The 21,406-nt window shown below is 36.1% G+C and overlaps 1 protein-coding gene across 4 annotated transcripts in view; it reads right to left on the bottom strand.

Moving 5' to 3' along the window:
• LOC137240900 (uncharacterized) overlaps positions 1-19,401 on the bottom strand; it is a 69,580-nt gene extending 50,179 nt beyond the window's left edge. For 3 of the 4 annotated variants that reach the window (XR_010949852.1, XM_067767838.1, XM_067767839.1), the window contains exons 1-2: positions 19,277-19,401; positions 18,935-19,203 (exon numbers count right to left, since the gene is read on the bottom strand). Coding sequence is in view for 3 of the 4 variants with exons in the window: in XM_067767838.1 (XP_067623939.1) it covers positions 18,935-19,203; positions 19,277-19,291 (284 nt within the window). In the remaining variant the exon portion in view is untranslated. Of the gene's footprint in view, positions 1-18,854; positions 18,879-18,934; positions 19,204-19,276 lie in introns of all 4 variants that reach the window. The other variant, XM_067767837.1, reaches the window with a different exon arrangement.
• Between the last annotated feature and the right edge of the window lie 2,005 nt (positions 19,402-21,406).

The following is a 21,406-nucleotide window of genomic DNA, read 5'->3' as shown; positions in this document are numbered from 1 at the left end:
TAGGAGAAGTATCATGTGAAGTCGCAATTGGGAACGTCACGGTAGTACACAATTTTATAGTGGCAGAGATTGTTGATGAAATCATAATTGGAGTGGACTTCTTAATCGACCAGGGCATCAAGATCGACATGCATAGCAAGACGATGCGATATGAAAACATGGATGTACCACTTAATTTCGGCTACGAGAGAGGCTACAGCAGTAAACGAGTGCTGGTGGAAGAGAGTCAGCAAATACCACCAAAATCCGAAGCAGTCATCTAGGCAAAGGTTGATGGAGATTGTGGAACAAACAAATTGTGGGTTGTCGAAGCAGCAAACAAATCAGCACTAAACATACTTGTAGGAAAAACCCTGGCTATGACAAAACAAGATGGACGTATTCCGGTAAGAGTACTCAATGAGTTCAAGTCACCACTCAAACTGACTAAAGGAGCTATTTTGGGAAGATGCCTAGAGGCTGAAGTAGTTATTAACTGTGAACAGCTCCAGGAACACGTTTCAGTTAGTAATACTGATCTTTCAAATGACACCACGGCATGGACGCAGGGACTAGAGGAACTATATCAGAGTAAGGCAAAACAACTGCTCCTAAAATACGCGAACATATTTGACCAGGATGATTCTAAACCAGGCCGCACCAACGTTGTGAAACATCAAATTGACACTGCAGATGCGAGGCCGATCCGTTAAGCTCCACGTAGTGTTCCACTGGCGAAGCGGGAAGTTGTGAGTCAAATCATTCAAGAAATGAGCGACAGCGGCGTCATCGAACCATCAGCTAGTACCTGGAGCTCACCGGTAGTACTTGTAAAGAAGAAGGATGGAAAAATGAGGTTTTGCGTGGACTACCGGAAGTTGAATGACGTTAGGAAAAAGGATAGCTACCCATTGCCAAGAATTGACGACACTCTGGACTCGCTCTCTGGTACGAAATGGTTTTCCACACTGGACTTGAAAAGCGGCTACTGGCAAGTGGAGGTAAAGGAGGAAGACAAAGAGAAAACAGCCTTCAGCGTCGGAGATGGTCTTTGGCAATTTACAGTAATGCCCTTTGGACTATGTAATGCACCAGCTACTTTCGAGAGACTCATTGATCAGGTATTGAAAGGACTACATTGGAAAACATGCTTGGTGTACCTGGACGACATCATCGTATTGGGCAAGAATTTCGAACTTGGAGGAAGTTTTCCAAAGAATAGCTGGCGCTGGTCTGAAGTTAAGTCCCAAAAAGTGTGCGCTGTTTAAAAAGGAAGTAAATTATTTGGGTCACAAGGTAACGACAGAGGGCATCTGCACTGCGAACGAAAAGATAGAGGCTGTAAAGGATTGGCCAAGACCACAGAACCTACATGAATTAAGAAGTTTCCTTGGGCTGTGCACATATTACCGCCGATTTGTACAAAATTTTTCAAGCGTAGCCCATAGCCTCCATGAGCTTACAAAAAAAAATAAAGCTTTTGAATGGAAGAAGGAGCAAGAAGTGGCTTTCCAAACATTGAAGGAGCGTTTGTGCACTGCCCCAATGTTAGCATATCCGATTCCAGGAGCAACATTTATTCTAGATACAGATGCGAGTGGATATGCTATAGGAGGCGTTTTATCACAACTGGTCGATGGACAGGAGAAGGTAGTTGCATATTACAGCCGTTCGATTGGAAAACCAGAGAGGAACTACTGCGTTACGCGGAGAGAGCTGTTGGCATTGGTAGAGTGCGTTAAACATTTTCACAAATACCTCGACGGCCAGCGATTCCGTGTCAGGACAGATCACGCAGCTTTAAAATGGCTACTGCAGTTCCGTAATCCGGAAGGACAATTGGCACGGTGGATCGAGCGACTACAAAGCTATGACTTTTCCATTGAGCATCGAAAAGGTAGTACCCATGGAAATGCCGATGCAATGTCACGAAGACCATGTAGTTTGGAATGCAAGCACTGTTCAAAAGCCGAGGCTAAAGAAGACATTATAGATGTCCGGCTAATGACTATAACATGTACAGATGAATGGGACAAGGAACAGCTAAGAAAGTGCCAGCTAGAAGATGCAGATCTGTCACGTGTTATGCAAGGGTTCGAACGAAATGAAAGACCAAACAGAGAAGAGATGTCAGCAGAGAGTCCCATTGCGAAGTCATATTGGGCACAGTGGAACAGTTTAGAATTGATATCCGGTTGCCTTCATCGAGTATGGGAGAGTGAGGATGGTAAATACAAGAATAAACTGATAGTTGTTCCCAGAAAGAGGATTCCTGATGTGCTCAGCGAGCTGCATAATGGTCCAAGCGGAGGTCATCTTGGAATCACGAAGACGCTCGAGAAGATTAAACAGAGATTCTATTGGGTTGGTTTCCGTCAGTCGGTCACTGAGTGGATTGCGAACTGCGAAGTTTGCAGCAGAGCGAAAGCGCCCAGAACACGAAGTCATGGCCAGATGAAGCAATATAACTCAGGTGCGCCATTTGAAAGGATCGCTATGGATGTCGCCGGTCCATTTCCTACTAGCAACGGCGGAAACAAATATGTACTAGTAGTTATGGATTATTTCAGCAAATGGCCAGAGGTATACCCAATCCCAAATCAAGAAGCGGAAACGGTAGCAGAAGTGTTTATAAACAATTGGGTTGCAAGGTATGGTGTACCAATGGAGTTACATTCTGACCAAGGCAGGAATTTCGAATCAGCTGTGTTCCAGGAAATGTGTAAGTCATTGGGCATTCGAAAAACACGGACAACTGCATTGCATCCTCGATCCGATGGTATGGTAGAACGATTCAATAGAACATTGGAGGAGCACTTAAGGAAAGTAGTGGACAAGTACCATAAAGAATGGGATACCCGCATACCATTATTCTTGATGGCTTACCGATCAGCAGTGCATGAGACAACGGGCCAAACCCCTGCAAAAGTAATTTTTGGCAATGACCTTAGACTGCCAGCTGATTTGAAGTTTGGGATAGATGCCAATGCGGAGAGAAATGTCAGGAAATCCACTAGTGATTTGGAAGAAGAGCTAAGAGAAATACATGATCTGATAAGGCAACGAACAAAGATTATGAGTGACAAGATGAAAGCCAGATATGATAAAGCAATTAATTCAGAAGGTTTTCAGGAAGAAGATTTGGTGCTGTTATACAACCCACAACGTAAAAAAGGTTTGTCCCCGAAATTGCAGTGTAATTGGGAAGGCCCATACAAAGTTGTAAAACGGATCAACGATGTAGTGTACCGCATACAAACCATCGGTAAACCACGAACCAAAATGAAGGTGGTCCATTTGGAAAGGCTAGCAACGTTTAGATCGAGAGATTTGTTTGATCGGGACGATCAGACTTAGGTGGAGGGCAGTGTCACGGATATTAGCATCACTAAATTATCCCATCACTAAGGCGATACTAAGGCCATGCGAAGCAGTATTTACGTTAATAATTAAATCAAGTATACACATATATAAGGCAGCCCAGAGAGATGTCACACACAGATGCATTTACTTATATGCCTATGTGCGCGCGAGAGACTGTAAACTACAAACATTCACATCAATAATTCAATCTTTATGTATCTACATAAACGAATAAATAATTGCGTCTACACATATGTACGTATACAAGCAGCGGAGCGGCAATGCACAAACACATGCATATATCTTATCTGAGTTGTCACAAGAGAGAGCAATAATTTGTGCACGTAGTTGTGGCTGGCGATTTTGTAGCCGAAACAACTAGTAAGTTCTGGAAATCGAAGAGCCTAGAAGTATGCAGCGTAAACTATAAAAGCGGGGCAAGCGAGTAAGAAGTAATTCAGTTTGAGTTGAGCTATCAATCAGTTTGATTAAGCACGCGATCTGGCGGCCAATAGTAGTTTCATTTGAGTTATCAATCAGTTTGGTTAGTAAGTCAGCGAGTAGCAAAGTATAAGTGTTATTGTGAAGTACTTTAATAAAGGCCATTTTTCCATTATTCAATATTGGAGTTATTTATTCAACAGTTTAGTGATTCGAACTTAGCAGAGGATTGCAAATAAGAGGATTTGCAAGCAAATTCGTTACAATATGTATATTTAATTTTTGCGAAACAACGAAAGGAGAAAAAGAAGGCAATGCTTCGTTAAGCCTTCATAGCTGTTTGACCTGGCAAAGTTTTAGGTCCAACCTAATAATCTGGCTTATTTCTTTCTATATTTTTCACAGTAGACATACAGGTGGTGTTCTAATGTATGTACATGAAAATTTACAATATAGCATAATGTGTAATAAAGCTATTGACAGGAATGTGTGGTGCATTATCATAAAACTTAAAAAATATGCGTTAAAATGGCAAATTGGTGTACTCTATCACTCACCAAATAGCAGTGATGCTGACTTCATGACATACTTAAACAATGTCATCAATGAGCACCTCAGGGAATCTGACAACATTATAATAGTTGGAGATTTTAATATTAATATGAATATATCATCAACATACTCAAACCAGCTTATAAGTTTATTTGCACAAATGGCTATGGTACAAAGAATAAATTTCAACACAAGAATAACTGAGCACTCTTCTACGAAAATAGACTTATTGTTCAGCAATAATGAGTAAGTGAATATAGAATTTCTGATCATTTCAAAGTACCAACAGCTAAATATTGCAAAATGAGAAAAGTTGCTACTGTCACCAACTGGGAGTACTATAGCGCAGAAAATCTTTTAAATCTGCTGCGAACATGCAACTTTAGCTCTGTTTCTCATGTAGGAGTAGAACGTAGAACTGAGATCCTGAACAATATTTTAACTGAAGCTATGCAAGCATTGACGTATGAGAAGAGGATCCAAATACAACTGAGGAATAAGTGGTATGACCGTGAGCTTAGGGAAATGCACAAAAGAAAACTTGATTCCTATAATACTGCTAGAAATACTGGCAACTGGGAGGATTATAATGGCATTAAAAAAATATATAAAAAAACTGTTATTTATAAAAAGAAGAAATATATGGAGGATAAAGTGCTCGATAGTGCAGGAGACATGAAGCGGATGTGGAAGTCTTTAAAAGATCTTGCTGAGCTCACCGATGACAAAAAGGTCGTTAGCAAAATAGCAATTAACGGTGAATGCCTCGAGAAGGAATACGATATAGCCAATGCCCTAAATACATTTTTTGTACAGAGCATAGCTGAAATTAATGATAGCATTGAAATAATCCCGACTGCGGCAGAAACAAGTGTAAATAATGCTATTGAAACTTTTCAATTCACCGACGTAGAGTTAGATGATATAATGAACATTACTAAATCTTTTAGAAACAAATATGGTGGAAAAAAGCTTTTGTCGGAGGGGGTATTTAAAGATGCCATGATTTACATTGCTCACTTCTACAAAGATATAATAAACGAATCAATAAACAGTAGCATTTTTCCAAATTGCTGGAAAGTATCAACTATAGTACCTGCGGAAAAAGTCAAAAATACAGTAAGGCCGGAGGAACTGCGCCCAATTAATACGCTACCCGCAGATGAAAAAATTATGGAAACGGTGGTTAAAAATCAATTAGTGGCATATCTAGATAAAAACCAAATTATTATACCTGAACAATCTGAGTTTAGGAAGAGCCATTCTTGCGAAACAGCACTGAATATGGTTATTGCGGAATGGAAAGAGGATATAACTGACAAGAAAGTTGTGATCTCAGTCTTTTTAGACTTAAAACGTGCTTTTGAAACTGTGGATAGAAAGGAACTGCTGAATGTTATGTTTAATAATGGGATAAGAGGAAAAGCCTTGGAATGGTTCAGAAGCTATTTGAGTAATAGAAAGCAGAAGACGATAATTGGAAGTGCAGTTTCACCGGTTGCTGATGTATATACTGGGCTACCGCAAGGTTCAGTATTAGCACCGCTATTGTTTACAATATATATTAACGATATTAAAGAATGCTTGAAATATTACAATATTCGACTATTGGCGGATGATGCATTGATAACCATCAGTGAAAGAAATGCGGGCTTTGCGGTATCGAAAATGCAAGAAGACTTAGACTCCCTTTACAAATGGCTATGCCATAGAAAGTTGAAAGTGAATGTGGATAAAACCAAATGTATGATATTTTGCAAAAATCAAAGCATTATGGGTGCCTATAACCTTAGCAATATTACTCTGAAGATAAGAAATGTTGAAATTCAGCAAGTAGACAAGATCAAATACCTAGGAGTCTGGATCGACAAAAACCTTAGATTTGGAGAACACATAAGTTATTTAGAAAACAAAATTGCAAAAAAAATTGGTTTTATGTACAGAACTTGTAAATATATTAGTCAACGACAGAAAATATTAGTTTATCGATCAATTATTGAACCGCACTTTATCTATTGTCCAACAATCCTGGTAATAGCAAATGACACACAAATAAAAAAACTGCAGATACAACAAAACAAGGCAATGCGATTAATTTTAAAATGTTCGCTTGGAACACCAAAAACTACAATGCTAAATATGTTAAACTGGCTCAGTGTAAAACAGTTGATATATTATTTCACATTGAAGTTTATACATCATATGAAATTAGGAATAACACCGAATTATCTGAACGGGAGAATACATTTTAATCATGAAATACATAACTATGGAACTAGAAGCAGCGGAAATATAAGGCTGCCTAGAGTAAGAACGGAGTTCGCGAAGAAGACTTTAGAATATATAGGTTATAAAATGTACAATGAATTACCAAATGCGATAAAAGACTGTGAAAATATTAATAAGTTTAAAGCAAAATTATTTTTATACTGTAAGTCATTAAGCATGTAATGTATACAATTTATTTATATATATATATATTTTTTTTTTACCTTGAACTAGGTCTTAAAGACCGTAAATATAAATTATTATTATTATTATATTAAATATTAAATTTTAACATATCTAATTTTCAAGGTGCCTCAAAACATTTTTTCAATTAAAAAAAATTATTTTGCAATGACCTGGCAAAGTTTTAGACCCAACATAATAATCTGGCTTATTTCTTTTTATATTTTTCAAATTCTAAATTTTAACATATCTAATTTTCAAAGTTCCTCAAAACATTTTCTCAATTAAAAAAAAATTATTTTGCAATGACCTGGCAAAGTTTTAGACCCAACCTAATAATCTGGCTTATTTCTTTTTATATTTTTCAAATAATAAATTTTAACATTCGAAGTGCCTCAAAAACATTTTTAAAATTAAAAAAAATTATTTTGCAATGACCTGGCAAAGTTTTAGACCCAACCTAATAATCTGGCTTATTTCTTTTTATATTTTTCAAATATTAAATTTTAAAATATCTAATTTTCAAAGTGCCTCAAAGACATTTTTTCAATTAAAAAAGAAATTATTTTGGAATGACCTAGCAACGTTTTAGACCCAACCTAATAATCTGGCTTAGTTCTTTTTATATTTTTCAAATATTAAATTTTAAAATATCTAATTTTCAAAGTGCCTCAAAGACATTTTTTCAATTAAAAAAGAAATTATTTTGGAATGACCTAGCAACGTTTTAGACCCAACCTAATAATCTGGCTTAGTTCTTTTTATATTTTTCAAATATTAAATTTTAAAATTCGAAGTGCCTCAAAAACATTTTCTCAATTAAAAAAATTATTTTGCAATGACCTGGCAAAGTTTTAGACCCAACCTAATAATCTGGCTTATTTCTTTTTATATTTTTCAAATATTAAATTTTAATATTCGAAGTGCCTCAAAAACATTTTTTAAATTAAAAAAAAAATTATTTTGCAATGACCTGGCAAAGTTTTAGACCCAACCTAATAATCTGGCTTATTTCTTTTTATATTTTTCAAATAATAAATTTTAAAATATCTAATTTTGAAAGAGCCTCAAAAACATTTTTTCAAATAAAAAAGAAATTATTTTGGAATGACCTGGAAAAGTTTTAGACCCAACCTTATAATCTGGCTTATTTCATTTTAAATATTAAATTTTAACATATCTAATATTCAAAGTGCCTCACAAACATTTTTTCAATTAAAAAAATAATAATTTTGCAATGACCTGGCAACGTTTTAGACCCAACCTAATAATCTGGCTTATATCTTTTTATATTTTTCAAATATTAAATTTTAACATATCTAATTTTCAAAGTGCCTCAAAAACATTTTTTCAATTAAAAAAGAAATTATTTTGGAATGACCCGGCAACGTTTTAGACCCAACCTAATAATCTGGCTTAGTTCTTTTTATATTTTTCAAAAATTAAATTTTAACATATCTAATTTTCAAAGAGCTTTAAAACATTTTCTCAATAAAAAAAAAAATTATTTTGCAATGACCTGGCACAGTTTTAGACACAACCTAATAATCTGGCTTATTTCTTTTTAAATTTTTCAAATATTAAATTTTAACATATCTAATTTTCAAAGTGCCTCAAAAACATTTTTTCAATTAAAAAAAAAATAATTTTGCAATGACCTGGCATCGTTTTAGACCCAACCTAATAATCTGGCTTATTTCTTTTTATATTTTTCAAATATTAAATTTTAACATATCTAATTTTCAAAGTGTCTCAAAAACATTTGTTCAATACCAAAGTTTCTTTGAAAACCGCCGTACCAACATAGCTTTAACACATAATTGCATACGAAGTATGCAATGTGTAAAAGATTAAAATATGCAAAAAAAAGAAGGCAATTGGGAAAAACTTTACAACAACTAAGGCATGACGTTGGTGAATGCGTTTGTAACCATTTCAACTAACGTAGGAGTGCGGGTTCCGCTCCCACTCCCGGGAGAAAAGGCTTTGAAGAGATTTACAAGGTATAATCGAAACAGCTGTCGCCTTGTCCGTCCTGATGTCACGTTGTATAAAGTTTTCCCAAATTATTAAATAAATTATAAAAATTAAAAAATTGCTTCAAATAAAAAAAAAGCGATACGGGCAATCCCCGATTAAATCATACAAACAGACAAAATTGCTTAATTCGTTGTAGTTCTATAAATAGAACAAACAAGTAAGGAAGGTTAAGTTCGGGTGTAACCGAACATTACATACTCAGTTGAGAGCTATGGTGACAACATAAGGGAAAATAACCATGTAGGAAAATGAACCGAGGGAAACCCTGGAATGTGTTTGTATGACATGTGTATCAAATGAAAGGCATTAAAGAGTATTTTATGAGGGAGTGGGCCATAGTTCTATAGGTGGACGCCATTTAGGGTTATAGCCATAAAGGTGGATCAGGTTGACTCTAGAATGCGTTTGTACGATATGGGTATCAAATGAAAGGTGTTAATGAGTATTTTAAAAGGGAGTAACCCTTAGTTCCATAGGTGGACGCCGTTTCGAGATATCGCCATAAAGGTGGACCAGGGGTGACCCTAGAATTTGTTTGTACAATATGGGTATCAAAAGAAAGGTGTTAATGAGTATTTTAAAAGGGAGTGATGCTTAGTTCCACAGGTGGACGCCGTTTCGAGATATCGCCATAAAGGTGGACCAGGTGTGACCCTAGAATTTGTTTGTACGATATGGGTATCAAATTAAAGGTATTAAGGAGGGTTTTAAAAGGGAGTGGTGGTAGTTGTATAGGTGGTCACCTTTTCGAGATACCGCCATAAAGGTGGACCAGGGGTGACTCTAGAATGCGTTTGTACGATATGGGTATCAAATGAAAGGTGTTAATGAGTATTTTAAAAGGGAGTAACCCTTAGTTCCATAGGTGGACGCCGTTTCGAGATATCGCCATAAAGGTGGACCAGGGGTGACCCTAGAATTTGTTTGTACAATATGGGTATCAAAAGAAAGGTGTTAATGAGTATTTTAAAAGCGAGTGATGCTTAGTTCCACAGGTGGACGCCGTTTCGAGATATCGCCATAAAGATGGACCAGGTGTGACCCTAGAATTTGTTTGTACGATATGGGTATCAAATTAAAGGTATTAAGGAGGGTTTTAAAAGGGAGTGGTGGTAGTTGTATAGGTGGTCACCTTTTCGAGATATCGCCATAAAGGTGGACCAGGGGTGACTCTAGAATGCGTTTGTACGATATGGGTATCAAATGAAAGGTGTTAATGAGTATTTTAAAAGGGAGTAATCCTTAGTTCCACAGGTAGACGCCGTTTCGAGATATCGCCACAAAGGTGGACCAGGTGTGACCCTAGAATTTGTTTGTACAATATTGGTATCAAAAGAAAGGTGTTAATGAGTATTTTAAAAGGGAGTGATGCTTAGTTCCACAGGTGGACGCCGTTTCGAGATATCGCCATAAAGGTGGACCAGGTGTGACCCTAGAATGCGTTTGTACAATATGGGTATCAAACGAAAGATGTTAATAGAGTATTTTAAAAGGGAGTAATCCTTAGTTCCATAGGTGGACGCCGTTTCGAGATATCGCCATAAAGGTGACCAGGGGTGACCCTAGAATTTGTTTGTACAATATGGGTATCAAAAGAAAGGTGTTAATGAGTATTTTAAAAGGGAGTGATGCTTAGTTCCAGAGGTGGACACCGTTTCGAGATATCGCCATAAAGGTGGACCAGGTGTGACCCTAGAATTTGTTTGTACGATATGGGTATCAAATTAAAGGTATTAATGAGGGTTTTAAAAGGGAGAGGTGGTAGTTGTATAGGTGGTCGCCTTTTCGAGATATCGCCATAAAGGTGGACCAGGGGTGACTCTAGAATGCGTTTGTACGATATGGTTATCAAATGAAAGGTGTTAATGAGTATTTTAAAAAGGAGTTATCCTTAGTTCCATAGGTGGACGCAGTTTCGAGATATCGCCATAAAGGTGGACCAGGGGTGACCCTAGAATTTGTTTGTACAATATGGGTATCAAAAGAAAGGTGTTAATGAGTATTTTAAAAGGGAGTAATCCTTAGTTCCATAGGTGGACGCCGTTTCGATATATCGCCACAAAGGTGGACCAGGGGTGACCCAAAATTTGTTTGTACAATATGGGCATCAAACGAATGGTGTTAATGAGTATTTTAAAAGGGAGTGGGCCTTAGTTCTATAGGTGGACGCCGTTTCGAAATATCGCCATAAAGGTGGACCAGGGGTGACTCTAGAATGTGTTTGTACGATATGGGTATCAAATTAAAGGTATTAATGAGGGTTTTAAAAGGGAGTGGTGGTTGTTGTATAGGTGGTCGCCTTTTCGAGATATCGCCATAAAGGTGGACCAGGGGTGACTCTAGAATGCGTTTGTACGATATGGGTATCAAAAGAAAGGTGTTAATGAGTATTTTAAAAGGGATTAATCCTTAGTTCCATAGGTGGACGCCGTTTCGAGATATCGCCACAAAGGTGGACCAGGGGTGACCCTAGAATTTGTTTGTACAATATGGGTATCAAAAGAAAGGTGTTAATGAGTATTTTAAAAGGGAGTGGGCCTTAGTTCTATAGGTGGACGCCGTTTCGAAATATCGCCATAAAGGTGGACCAGGGTGACTCTAGAATGTGTTTGTACGATATGGGTATCAAATTAAAGGTATTAATGAGAGTTTTAAAAGGGAGTGGTGGTAGTTGTATATGTGAAGTTTTCCAGATCGCGACCAAAATGTGGACCAGGGTGACACAGAACATCATCTGTTGGATACCGCTAATTTATTTATATATGTAATACCTGCCAAGATTTAAAGGGTTTTTTATTTCGCCCTGCGGAACTTTTTCATTTTCTTCTACTTAATATGGTAGGTGTCACAACCATTTTATAAAGTTTTTTCTAAAGTTATATTTCGTGTCAATAAACCAATCCAATTACCTCACCATGTTTCATCCCTCTTTTCGTATTTGGTATAGAATTATGGCATTTTTTTTAATTTTTCGTAATTTTCGATATCGAAAAAGTGGGCGTGGTCATTGTCGGATTTCATTCATTTTTCATACCAAAATAAAGTGAGTTCAAGTAAGTACGTGAACTAAGTTCATTAAAGATATGTCGATTTTTGCTCAAGTTATCGTGTTAACGGCCATGCGGAAGGACAGACGAAAGACTGTGTATAAAAACTGGGCGTGGCATAAACCGATTTCGCCCGTTTTCACAGAAAACAGTTAACATCATAAAATCTATGCCCCTACCAAATTTCAAAAGGATTGGTTAATTTTTGTTCGACTTATGGCGTTAAAAGTATCCTAGACAAATTAAATGAAAAAGGGCGGAGCCACGCCCATTTTGAAATTTTCTTTTATTTTTGTATTTTGTTGCACCATGTCATTATTGTATTGTATTGTATTGTATTTATTAGGCAATTCATCCCAGCACAACAATTTGACAAAAATTATTTTACAGTGCTAGTCGGTAAAAGGCATAAAATAGGAACAATCTAATCTTGAAACTTAAAGCTAATGACTATGGCTAAGAAAAGGTTACAACAAATAATATATTTAATAAACAGTAAATAGGGAAATAAAGGAATGATAGAGTACATTTGCTTAGAAGGAATCAGTATTTTAATTGTCTAGGTTATTATAGAAACTTGTTAATTCTTTATTGAAGAGCAGAGCATTGCTTATAAGCCTAAGTCTAGAAGGGAGCGAGTTCCAAAGACGTATGGAATTAATGAAGAACTGGCGATCAGATATTAGCATACGATGTCTGAAGTGGGTAAGGAGAACAGATCTAGACGACTGGAGAAAATTTAGCCTCCGATACAGATAGTCAGGTTCCTTCATATATATTAATTTATGTAGCGTAGTGAGCGTTTTAAGTTTAATAAAGTTATCGAAAGAAATGTTTAGCAACCTGTAAGCATGTTGAGAGACGTGGTCAAGTCTTTTCAACCCATAGACGTATCTAGCAATGTTGTTATACACAACATTAAGTTTCCTATTACATACATAGTCACAATTGGAGTAAACCTCACAACCATAAAGGAGCGTAGGTATTAAGTACGATTTTGCTATTAGTAGACGAATATGTAACGGAGTAAAATATTGTGTAAGCCAGAGTGTACGAAGCATCCCATACACTTTTCCCACTGTGCGGAAGATGTGATCTTTCCATGTCAGGGTTTTGTTAAAAACTATACCTAGATTTTTTGCCGTGTCAACGTATTCTATAATAGTGTTGTCTAAAATTAAATTTTCCATTCCACTTTTATCTAGTGACCTTCTATGAATGACTATACATTTCGACTTCTTAGGGTTAAGACATAAGCCGTTCATAGAAGCCCACGTACCAATTATTATTATTCATTACTGGAGTTGAATGTTGACATAATTTACTTATATACTGTAAAGATATTAAATTTTTTGTTAAAATTTTACTTAAAAAAATTTTTTTTTTAAAGTGGGCGTGGTCCTTCTCCGATTTTGCTAATTTTTATTAGGCGTACATATAGTAATAGGAGTAACGTCCCTGCCAAATTTCATCATGATATCTTCAACGACTGACAAATTACAGCTTGCAAAATTTTTAAATTACCTTCTTTTAAAAGTGGGCGGTGCCACGCCCATTGTCCAAAATTTTACTAATTTTCCATTCTGCGTCATAAATTCAACTCATCTACCAAGTTTCGTCGCTTTATCTGTCTTTGGTAATGAATTATCGCACTTTTTCGGTTTTACGAAATTTTCGATATCGAAAAAGTGGACGTGGTTATAGTCCGATATTGTTCATTTTAAATAGTGATCTGAGATGAGTGCTCAGGAACCTACATACCAAATTTCATCAAGTTACCTCAAAATTAACTCAAGTTATCGTGTTAACGGCCATGCGGAAGGACAGACGGACGACTGTGTATAAAAACTGGGCGTGGCATAAACCGATTTCGCCCGTTTTCACAGAGAACAGTTAACATCATAAAATCTATGCTCCTACCAAATTTCAAAAGGATTGGTTAATTTTTGTTCGACTTATGGCGTTAAAAGTATCCTAGACAAATTAAATGAAAAAGGGCGGAGCCACGCCCATTTTGAAATTTTCTTTTATTTTTGTATTTTGTTGCACCATGTCATTACTGGAGTTGAATGTTGACATAATTTACTTATATACTGTAAAGATATTAAATTTTTTGTTAAAATTTTACTTTAAAAAAAAATTTTTTTTAAAAGTGGGCGTGGTCCTTGTCCGATTTTGCTAATTTTTATTAGGCGTACATATAGTAATAGGAGTAACGTCCCTGCCAAATTTCATCATGATATCTTCAACGACTGACAAATTACAGCTTGCAAAAATTATAAATTACCTTCTTTTAAAAGTGGGCGGTGCCACGCCCATTGTCCAAAATTTTAGTAATTTTCTATTCTGCGTCATAAATTCAAGTCATCTACCAAGTTTCGTCGCTTTATCTGTCTTTGGTAATGAATTATCGCACTTTTTCGGTTTTACGAAATTTTCGATATCGAAAAAGTGGGCGTGGTTATAGTCCGATATCGTTCATTTTAAATAGCGATCTGAGATGAGTGCTCAGGAACCTACGTACCAAATTTCATCAAGTTACCTCAAAATTTACTCAAGTTATCGTGTTAACGGACGGACGGACGGACGGACGGACGGACATGGCTCAATCAAATTTATTTTCGATCCTGATTATTTTGATATATGGAAGTCTATATCTATCTCGATTCCTTTATATATGTACAACCAACCCTTATCCAATCAAACTTAATATACTCTGTGAGCTCTGCTCAACTGAGTATAAAAACAGCAACAATACCAATACGTACCAAGCATAGCTTTAACACATAATTGCATACGAAGTATGCAATGTGTAAAAGATTAAAATATGCAAAAAAAAGAAGGCAATTGGGAAAAACTTTACAACAACTAAGGCATGACGCAGCTGAATGCGTTTGGAACCATTTCAACTAACGTAGGAGTGCGGGTTCGACTCCCACTCCCGGGAGAAAAGGCTTTGAAGAGATTTACAAGGTATAATCGAAACAGCTGTCGCCTTGTCCGTCCTGATGTCACGTTGTTTAAATTTTTCCCAAATTTTTAAATAAATTATAAAAATTAAAAAATTGCTTCAAATAAATGTTTTCATACATTTAAAAAAAGCAATACGGGAAATCCCCGATTAAATCATAAAAATAAAATTATTTTGCAATGAACCGGCAACGTTTTAGACCCAACCTAAAAATCTGGCTTATTTCTTTTTATATTTTTCAAATAATAAATTTTAACATATCTAATTTTCAAAGTGCCTCAAAAACATTTTTTCAATTAAAAAAGAAATTATTTTGGAATGACCTGGCAACGTTTTAGACACAACCTAATAATCTGGCTTAGTTCTTTTTATTTTTTTCAAATATTAAATTTTAACATATCTATTTTTCAAAGTGTCTCAAAAACATTTTTTCAATTAAAAAAGAAATTATTTTGCAATGACCTGGCAACGTTTTAGACCCAACCTAATAATCTGGCTTATTTCTTTTTATATTTTTCAAATAATAAATTTTAACATATCTAATTTTCAAAGTACCTCAAAAACATTTTTAACATACAAAAATTTATTTTTTTGTTAAATTCACCATCGCCCCGCCACCCCTTAGCCAGTTCTGCGTTTCTATATTTAGATACCATTAAAAAAGCATTGTACATAATTTTCATTGTGCCTCAAATACCTGCTCAAAAATGCTTACCAGCTCTCCTACTATTAGCAGTATATGGTCAAATACTGTACCTATCTGATTTGTGGGTTTGCAAATTGCAACAGCAATATACTATTTTTGCATATTTTCTAAGAAAAATATTCTTCCAAACACACTAGTTTGTAATTACAGTCAATTAACGTAGGCTCTATAGGTAGTTGTAGCGATAACAAGAAAAAGAAAATTGATTTTGAATACAAATCTGCTTAAGTAAGATATTATTATTATAAATTTAGGCTTGAAATAGATTTTAAGACTAACAAAACAGAGCACTAGCTGCTATGGCTATCAGCTCCTCAAGTAAGATAGAATTCAACCTTCCAAAGCATTTTAGTTTGGTGCATTAGGCCCTCCCGCAAAAAAAAAACTGTCTAAGGTGTACGGATAGAGATCTGGTTGAAAAAGTTCAGATGAATAGGTCGACTTAAAAAATTCAGCAAATAAGTTGGCAACACCATCATCAGAGTTTGCGTCCTTACATCCCATAGGCAAAAGCAGGCGGAAATCCTGATGTTTTTTCTCTTCGAATGGGTTTCGGGTTGTTAAAAAATTTAAGCTTACACCGGTTTAAGTAACATTTACAGCACTGTTGAATTAAGACGATGAAATTTTGATCTAGCAACTAAATATTTATAAAAACGGAGCATGATCCTGATATTTTAAATCGTTTGTATAGCCTAGATTTAATATTATATAGTCTCACAAGATTTCTTGAGAACCTCGGGGGTTTGCCCGTTCCAGCCGTGGCGAAGAGGCACACCGCATTCAAAGAAGCCATTGAGAGAACTGTAAAAAGTAGAAGTTGCTGACTCGATATCATTACAAGCATATAGATCCGACCAGTCATGTGTAGAAATAAGATAATTCAGCTTATTAAAATTTGCCTTATAAAAACATCTTGACCGAGAACTAGTTTTTACTTTTGCTGCATCAAACAAGACAGACTGAGCATAAACAATCATTATCCCAGGTGTGCGATGTAGTGATAATGGAGGAATTCGCTTGAGGGCAATACCCACAGGGTCATCCACAAATACCAAATCCAGCATTTTATTTTTGCAAATTAGTATATTGTTGAATTTTAGTAAATGTGTATCAAGCAGGCTTTTACAAAAATCGTTCTTTGACTAAAATGCCTGGAAGTAGACTTTAAATCTGTATAGAGAATGCCAGCAAATCTAGTACAGTTTAAAGATCTATTTCAAGCCGAAAAGTAAGTCTTTCGAATTCAACTACATTTTAAGGAAAATAGTTGCACTTTCAAATATTTTGTAATGATAAATTTTCTTGACAAAAATTCATAGTAAATACATATAACAGAGAATTTCAGGTACAAATATATCAAAAGCCATAACCAATTTAAAAATTCTGGCAAGGGATTCAGGTTCGACGTACCAAAGGTGGTTAGAAAGGCATATGCTCACTTCTGTGTTTAAAGCTTATCGGCCTATGTAATTAAATTATGTTGTTGTAGCTGTGCTTCGCCCCATAGGTGCGACCGATCACAAATTGTCATCAATATCTTCTAACGGGAGTCCAAGGAAACTTGCTGTTTCAACAGGGGGGACCATAATGAGAGGGGTGTTAGAGGCGTTGCTTCCACATTACAATTGAAGTGATGGTTGGTGTCATGTGGGGACACATTGCAAGCAGGGCACATTTTGAATGTCGGGGTTGATTCTGGATAGGTAAGAGTTTAACCTGTTACAGTATCCAGATCGAAGTTGAGCTAGAGTGACACGCGTTTCCCTGGGGAGTGTGCGTTCCTCTTCTGCAAGTTTTGGGTATTGTTCTTAGAGTAATGGATTCACCGAGCAATTCCTGGTTGTTGTTGTTGTAGCGATAAGGTTGCTACAACAACAACAACATAAGGTTGCTCCCCGAAGGCTTTATGGAGTGTTATCGATGTGATGGTGCTTTGTCGGATATAGATCCGGTACGCTCGGGTACCACAGCACCATTAAGATGCTAGCCCGACCATCTCGGGAACGATTTATGTGGCCACATTAAACCTTCACCTCCCTACCCACCCCCAAGTTCCTTGAGGAGCTTAGGGTCGCCAGAGCCTCGTCTGTTAGTGAAACAGGATTCGCCACGGATAGGTGAGGCAATTCTTGGTAATTAAATGTTGTTCAATGCTCCTTCGATATCGACACAGACCCCTTGAATTAAATATTTTTCCCAATGTTTTCAGGAAAAAAGATTATGGACTAATCGGTATGAATGATTTCTGGACTAAATAAAAGATTAGGTTTAGTTGTGTGTTGCGTCGGGAAGCGTAAATGCTGGGGTATCTCCATCTGCACTTTTGAGAATGCGTTTGGAATCTCTTCGCCGCATGTGATCCTATTAGCTTCTCTAATTTTACTTCTTTGGTTACAGTTGTTGTGTGCTCATACAAGCTTCCGGTCTACCTAGCAGGCGAACGCCCTTTCTCACTGCCTTAATTCGTCTTGTGGTTATCTTTATGAGGTTTCCTTAACGTTCGTAGTAAGTCAAGCCGTACTGTAGTATAAAACAAAGTTCATGCTTACGGTAACGTTTCACAAGACCGTCCACTATCTAATTTTTAGTGTGCGTTAATGTTACAAAGACAACAATAACATTAACCTTTGCATCGACATATGTTTTGCTACAAATAAAAATTTTGGTAATAGTCTAGTTGAGGGGTCGACTGCTAATACGCTACCAAAAATATCGAGTGAGGTGTCAAAAGACGCGTATTAATCTCGAGAACAATAATCCGAAGGCGGAAAAGAAAAATTTTATCTCTGTCCGGAGATATTTGCAGTTGAAGTTGGCGATTTCCATGTGGTTGTTGTTGTGTTTGTACCCACAAAAATATTTGTGCATCACCGTGGCAGTAGCCACGGTTATACCACACACCCGGACTTGGCATGGCGTAGCCCAGGGTTATTTTTTATAAGCGCGGCCGAAGGCCGCCAACGCGGAAAGGTGTTCTGCGCAAAAATTCCATGGATCCGACCACCGGTTTCGGAGGTACCCGCGGGTCTTTTTTCGGTTTTTCGTTAATATCTTTTGAACGCGTTAAAATTTTTATTTTCCGCCTTCGGATTATTAATACTGATGTCAAGACGTCGTTTGACACCTCTCTCGATATTTTTGGAGGCGTATTAGCAGTCGACCCCTCAACTAGACTATTACCAAATTTTTAATTTGCGCTTTTGGATTTAAAATCGAAGGTCAGAACGCGTATTTTCTTTTGATACCCTCTTTAACAATTTTTGATAAAAATTACGTGGTGCATCGTCCTGCAAAACATTACCATTTCTTTTGATGTATATAATTCCTAGATGATATATTAAGAGTATATTATATACAAATACTATCCCATTTCTCCACTACCTTTCATAACTCTCGGCTTGTCTAGAAAATGACTCTTTAAGGACATTAAGCCTACATATCTCTTCTTTCAGTTCTGTATATTCCAAATAGGATAGATTACCCCGCAGCAATATTTCGCATTTCAGTTGAAGCACACGTGCTATTTCAGTTTGTTTACGTTTAAGTGACCTCATTTTTTTAAAGTCATCTTCAGATGCTGAATGCTTTGATGATTTCACTTTACTTAGGGTTTTCTTTTTATGAATTACTCGTTCTCTTTTCTCTGGTTCCTACAAAGTAGATGTTGTTTTATTTAATTAATAGATTAAAATGAAGATATATCACAAATAATTACTTATTTACCTTTCCTTTGGCCATTGCAAATCACATGTAAATTACAAAACCACTACAGAACTATATAGGGTGCATGACCATTGTAAACATTGTTTACTATATAGTTTGGCAGCTTAATTCGAGGTTATGTTGCGAATAGAGTGGAAGGCACTGGCAGGCCGTGAAAATAGGCACTCGAATGTGGTGGAATGAAGAACAGTAGGAAGATCAGAGTTGCATTGGATCAATCGTTGCATCAATATTAAAGATAAATTTAGAAAAAATAATTAAATACTTGAGTATAAGCAAACATTTTCTTTCAATTACTGCAATTAAGGTGTCCTAGATGCTATATATTCCAAAATTATAACATTTTATGTCTGTTATGTTTACTTGGTAAAGTTAACAATCATTAGGGGGACTCATGATAGCATATAAACTTATAAGGTGTAAAATTATATCCATTTACACACGCGGTTATATGAACGCACCTAGTAATACTCTTGATAAACTTGATTGTTTATCAGCTGTATTATTGCCAAACAAAATTCTTTTTGATTGTTATACAAATTAAAAAATACCAAGATTAAGTGAAAAATCAAAACTAAAACGCCTTTACTTGCTGATGTTGGATATTTTTGATGAAAATGCCGTCTGTAATGTCTGCAAGGTTGCATTCCTTTGAGTTTAACGCGTTTACACAATGAAATGTGCGCGTAAATTTATACAAATTGTGTAAATGATTTTTCATACAAAATTTGACAGCTCCTGCGTAAACTAGATAAATTTAAGCTGGAAACATTGGTGCTTTATCGGTAACCGTATCGGTAACCTTTTAACAGCTGATTCGACCAACCTTATGAGAATCAATGCAATCGATTATTGGTGCCGCTAAAGTCATAACCGTATCGTAGCCAACCAATTGGGTTTTGGTTTACCTTCGTAAAGATAAACAGCTGATTACGTTAGGGATACGGATACAGCGATACGACATACGGCACCAATGACTCCAGCTTTATACGTGTACACACTTTATAAGGCATTTATACGGTTACATGAGTCCCCCTATTGTAAACTTTACCAAGTAGCGCAACTAACAGCTGCTCGCTCAAAATTTGCACACACACACAAACATCACTAATGGCCATATTACGGAAATCATAGGGAAATTGAAGTTACATTTTTAAACAGACATAAAATGTTATAATTTTGGAATATATAGCATCTAGGACACCTTAATTGCAGTAATTGAAAGAAAATGTTTGCTTATACTCAAGTATTTAATTAGTTTTTCTAAATTTATCTTTAATATTGATGCAACGATTGATCCAATGCAACTCTGCTCTTCCTACTGTTCTTCATTCCACTACATTCGAGTGCCTATTTTCACGGCCTGCGAGTGCCTTCCACTCTATTCGCAATATAACCTCGAATTAAGCTGCCAAACTATATAGTAAACAATGTGCATGACTCAATTACTAGAGGTTTTTTCTTCAATGATGACAGATTTTTGACACTCCCAAATTGAAAAATCTGGACGGGTTGCTTTTACGAAGTAAGAAAAACTGGGAATAATTCAATCCCCTTCAGTGAAATTGTAGTAGACAAGTATCTTTGGTGGTATATTAGTAGTGATAATAAATTTGTAAATGCCAAAAGTTTTAGAGGAAATAATTTCATTTTCTACTAAATATTTCGTGAATTGATAAAGTTATGTTGGTTGGGTCATTCTTTCAGAAATTGTTTGAAGAATGCTGTACGTTAGAATTTTATTCAAAAATGCACTATCTCAAAATTTGTTTCAAAGCTCCCTATATGAGCATAAGTTCAATGCATTTTGCAATAAGAGGGAGTTAATGAAAAGCAATCTGAGATGAAGCGTTCTTCAATCTAACTCTAATATAGGGCGGTTTTGTGACAAATCATGAAATGGGAAATTTTTGAAAAATATTTTGGGATAGCACGATTTTGAACAGCGAGCCGACATGGTGTGATACGCTACTCAGCAGCCGCAATGAACTGACAAAAACAAAAATAAAAGAAAATGGCTTATTGTCTTAGAACTTTATATTCCTACCTTGACTTTGACAGAAGATTTAAGTTTTTGTGCGGTCCTGCTACACAGGGAGTATTCACCTTTTTATTCTGAAACTTCGGAAA

Source organism: Eurosta solidaginis, chromosome 2 (assembly GCF_040869045.1).
Source record: "Eurosta solidaginis isolate ZX-2024a chromosome 2, ASM4086904v1, whole genome shotgun sequence".
Classification (NCBI taxonomy): domain Eukaryota; kingdom Metazoa; phylum Arthropoda; class Insecta; order Diptera; family Tephritidae; genus Eurosta; species Eurosta solidaginis.
Note: the sequence above shows the minus strand (reverse complement) of the source record. Positions and strands in the feature narration are given on the sequence as shown.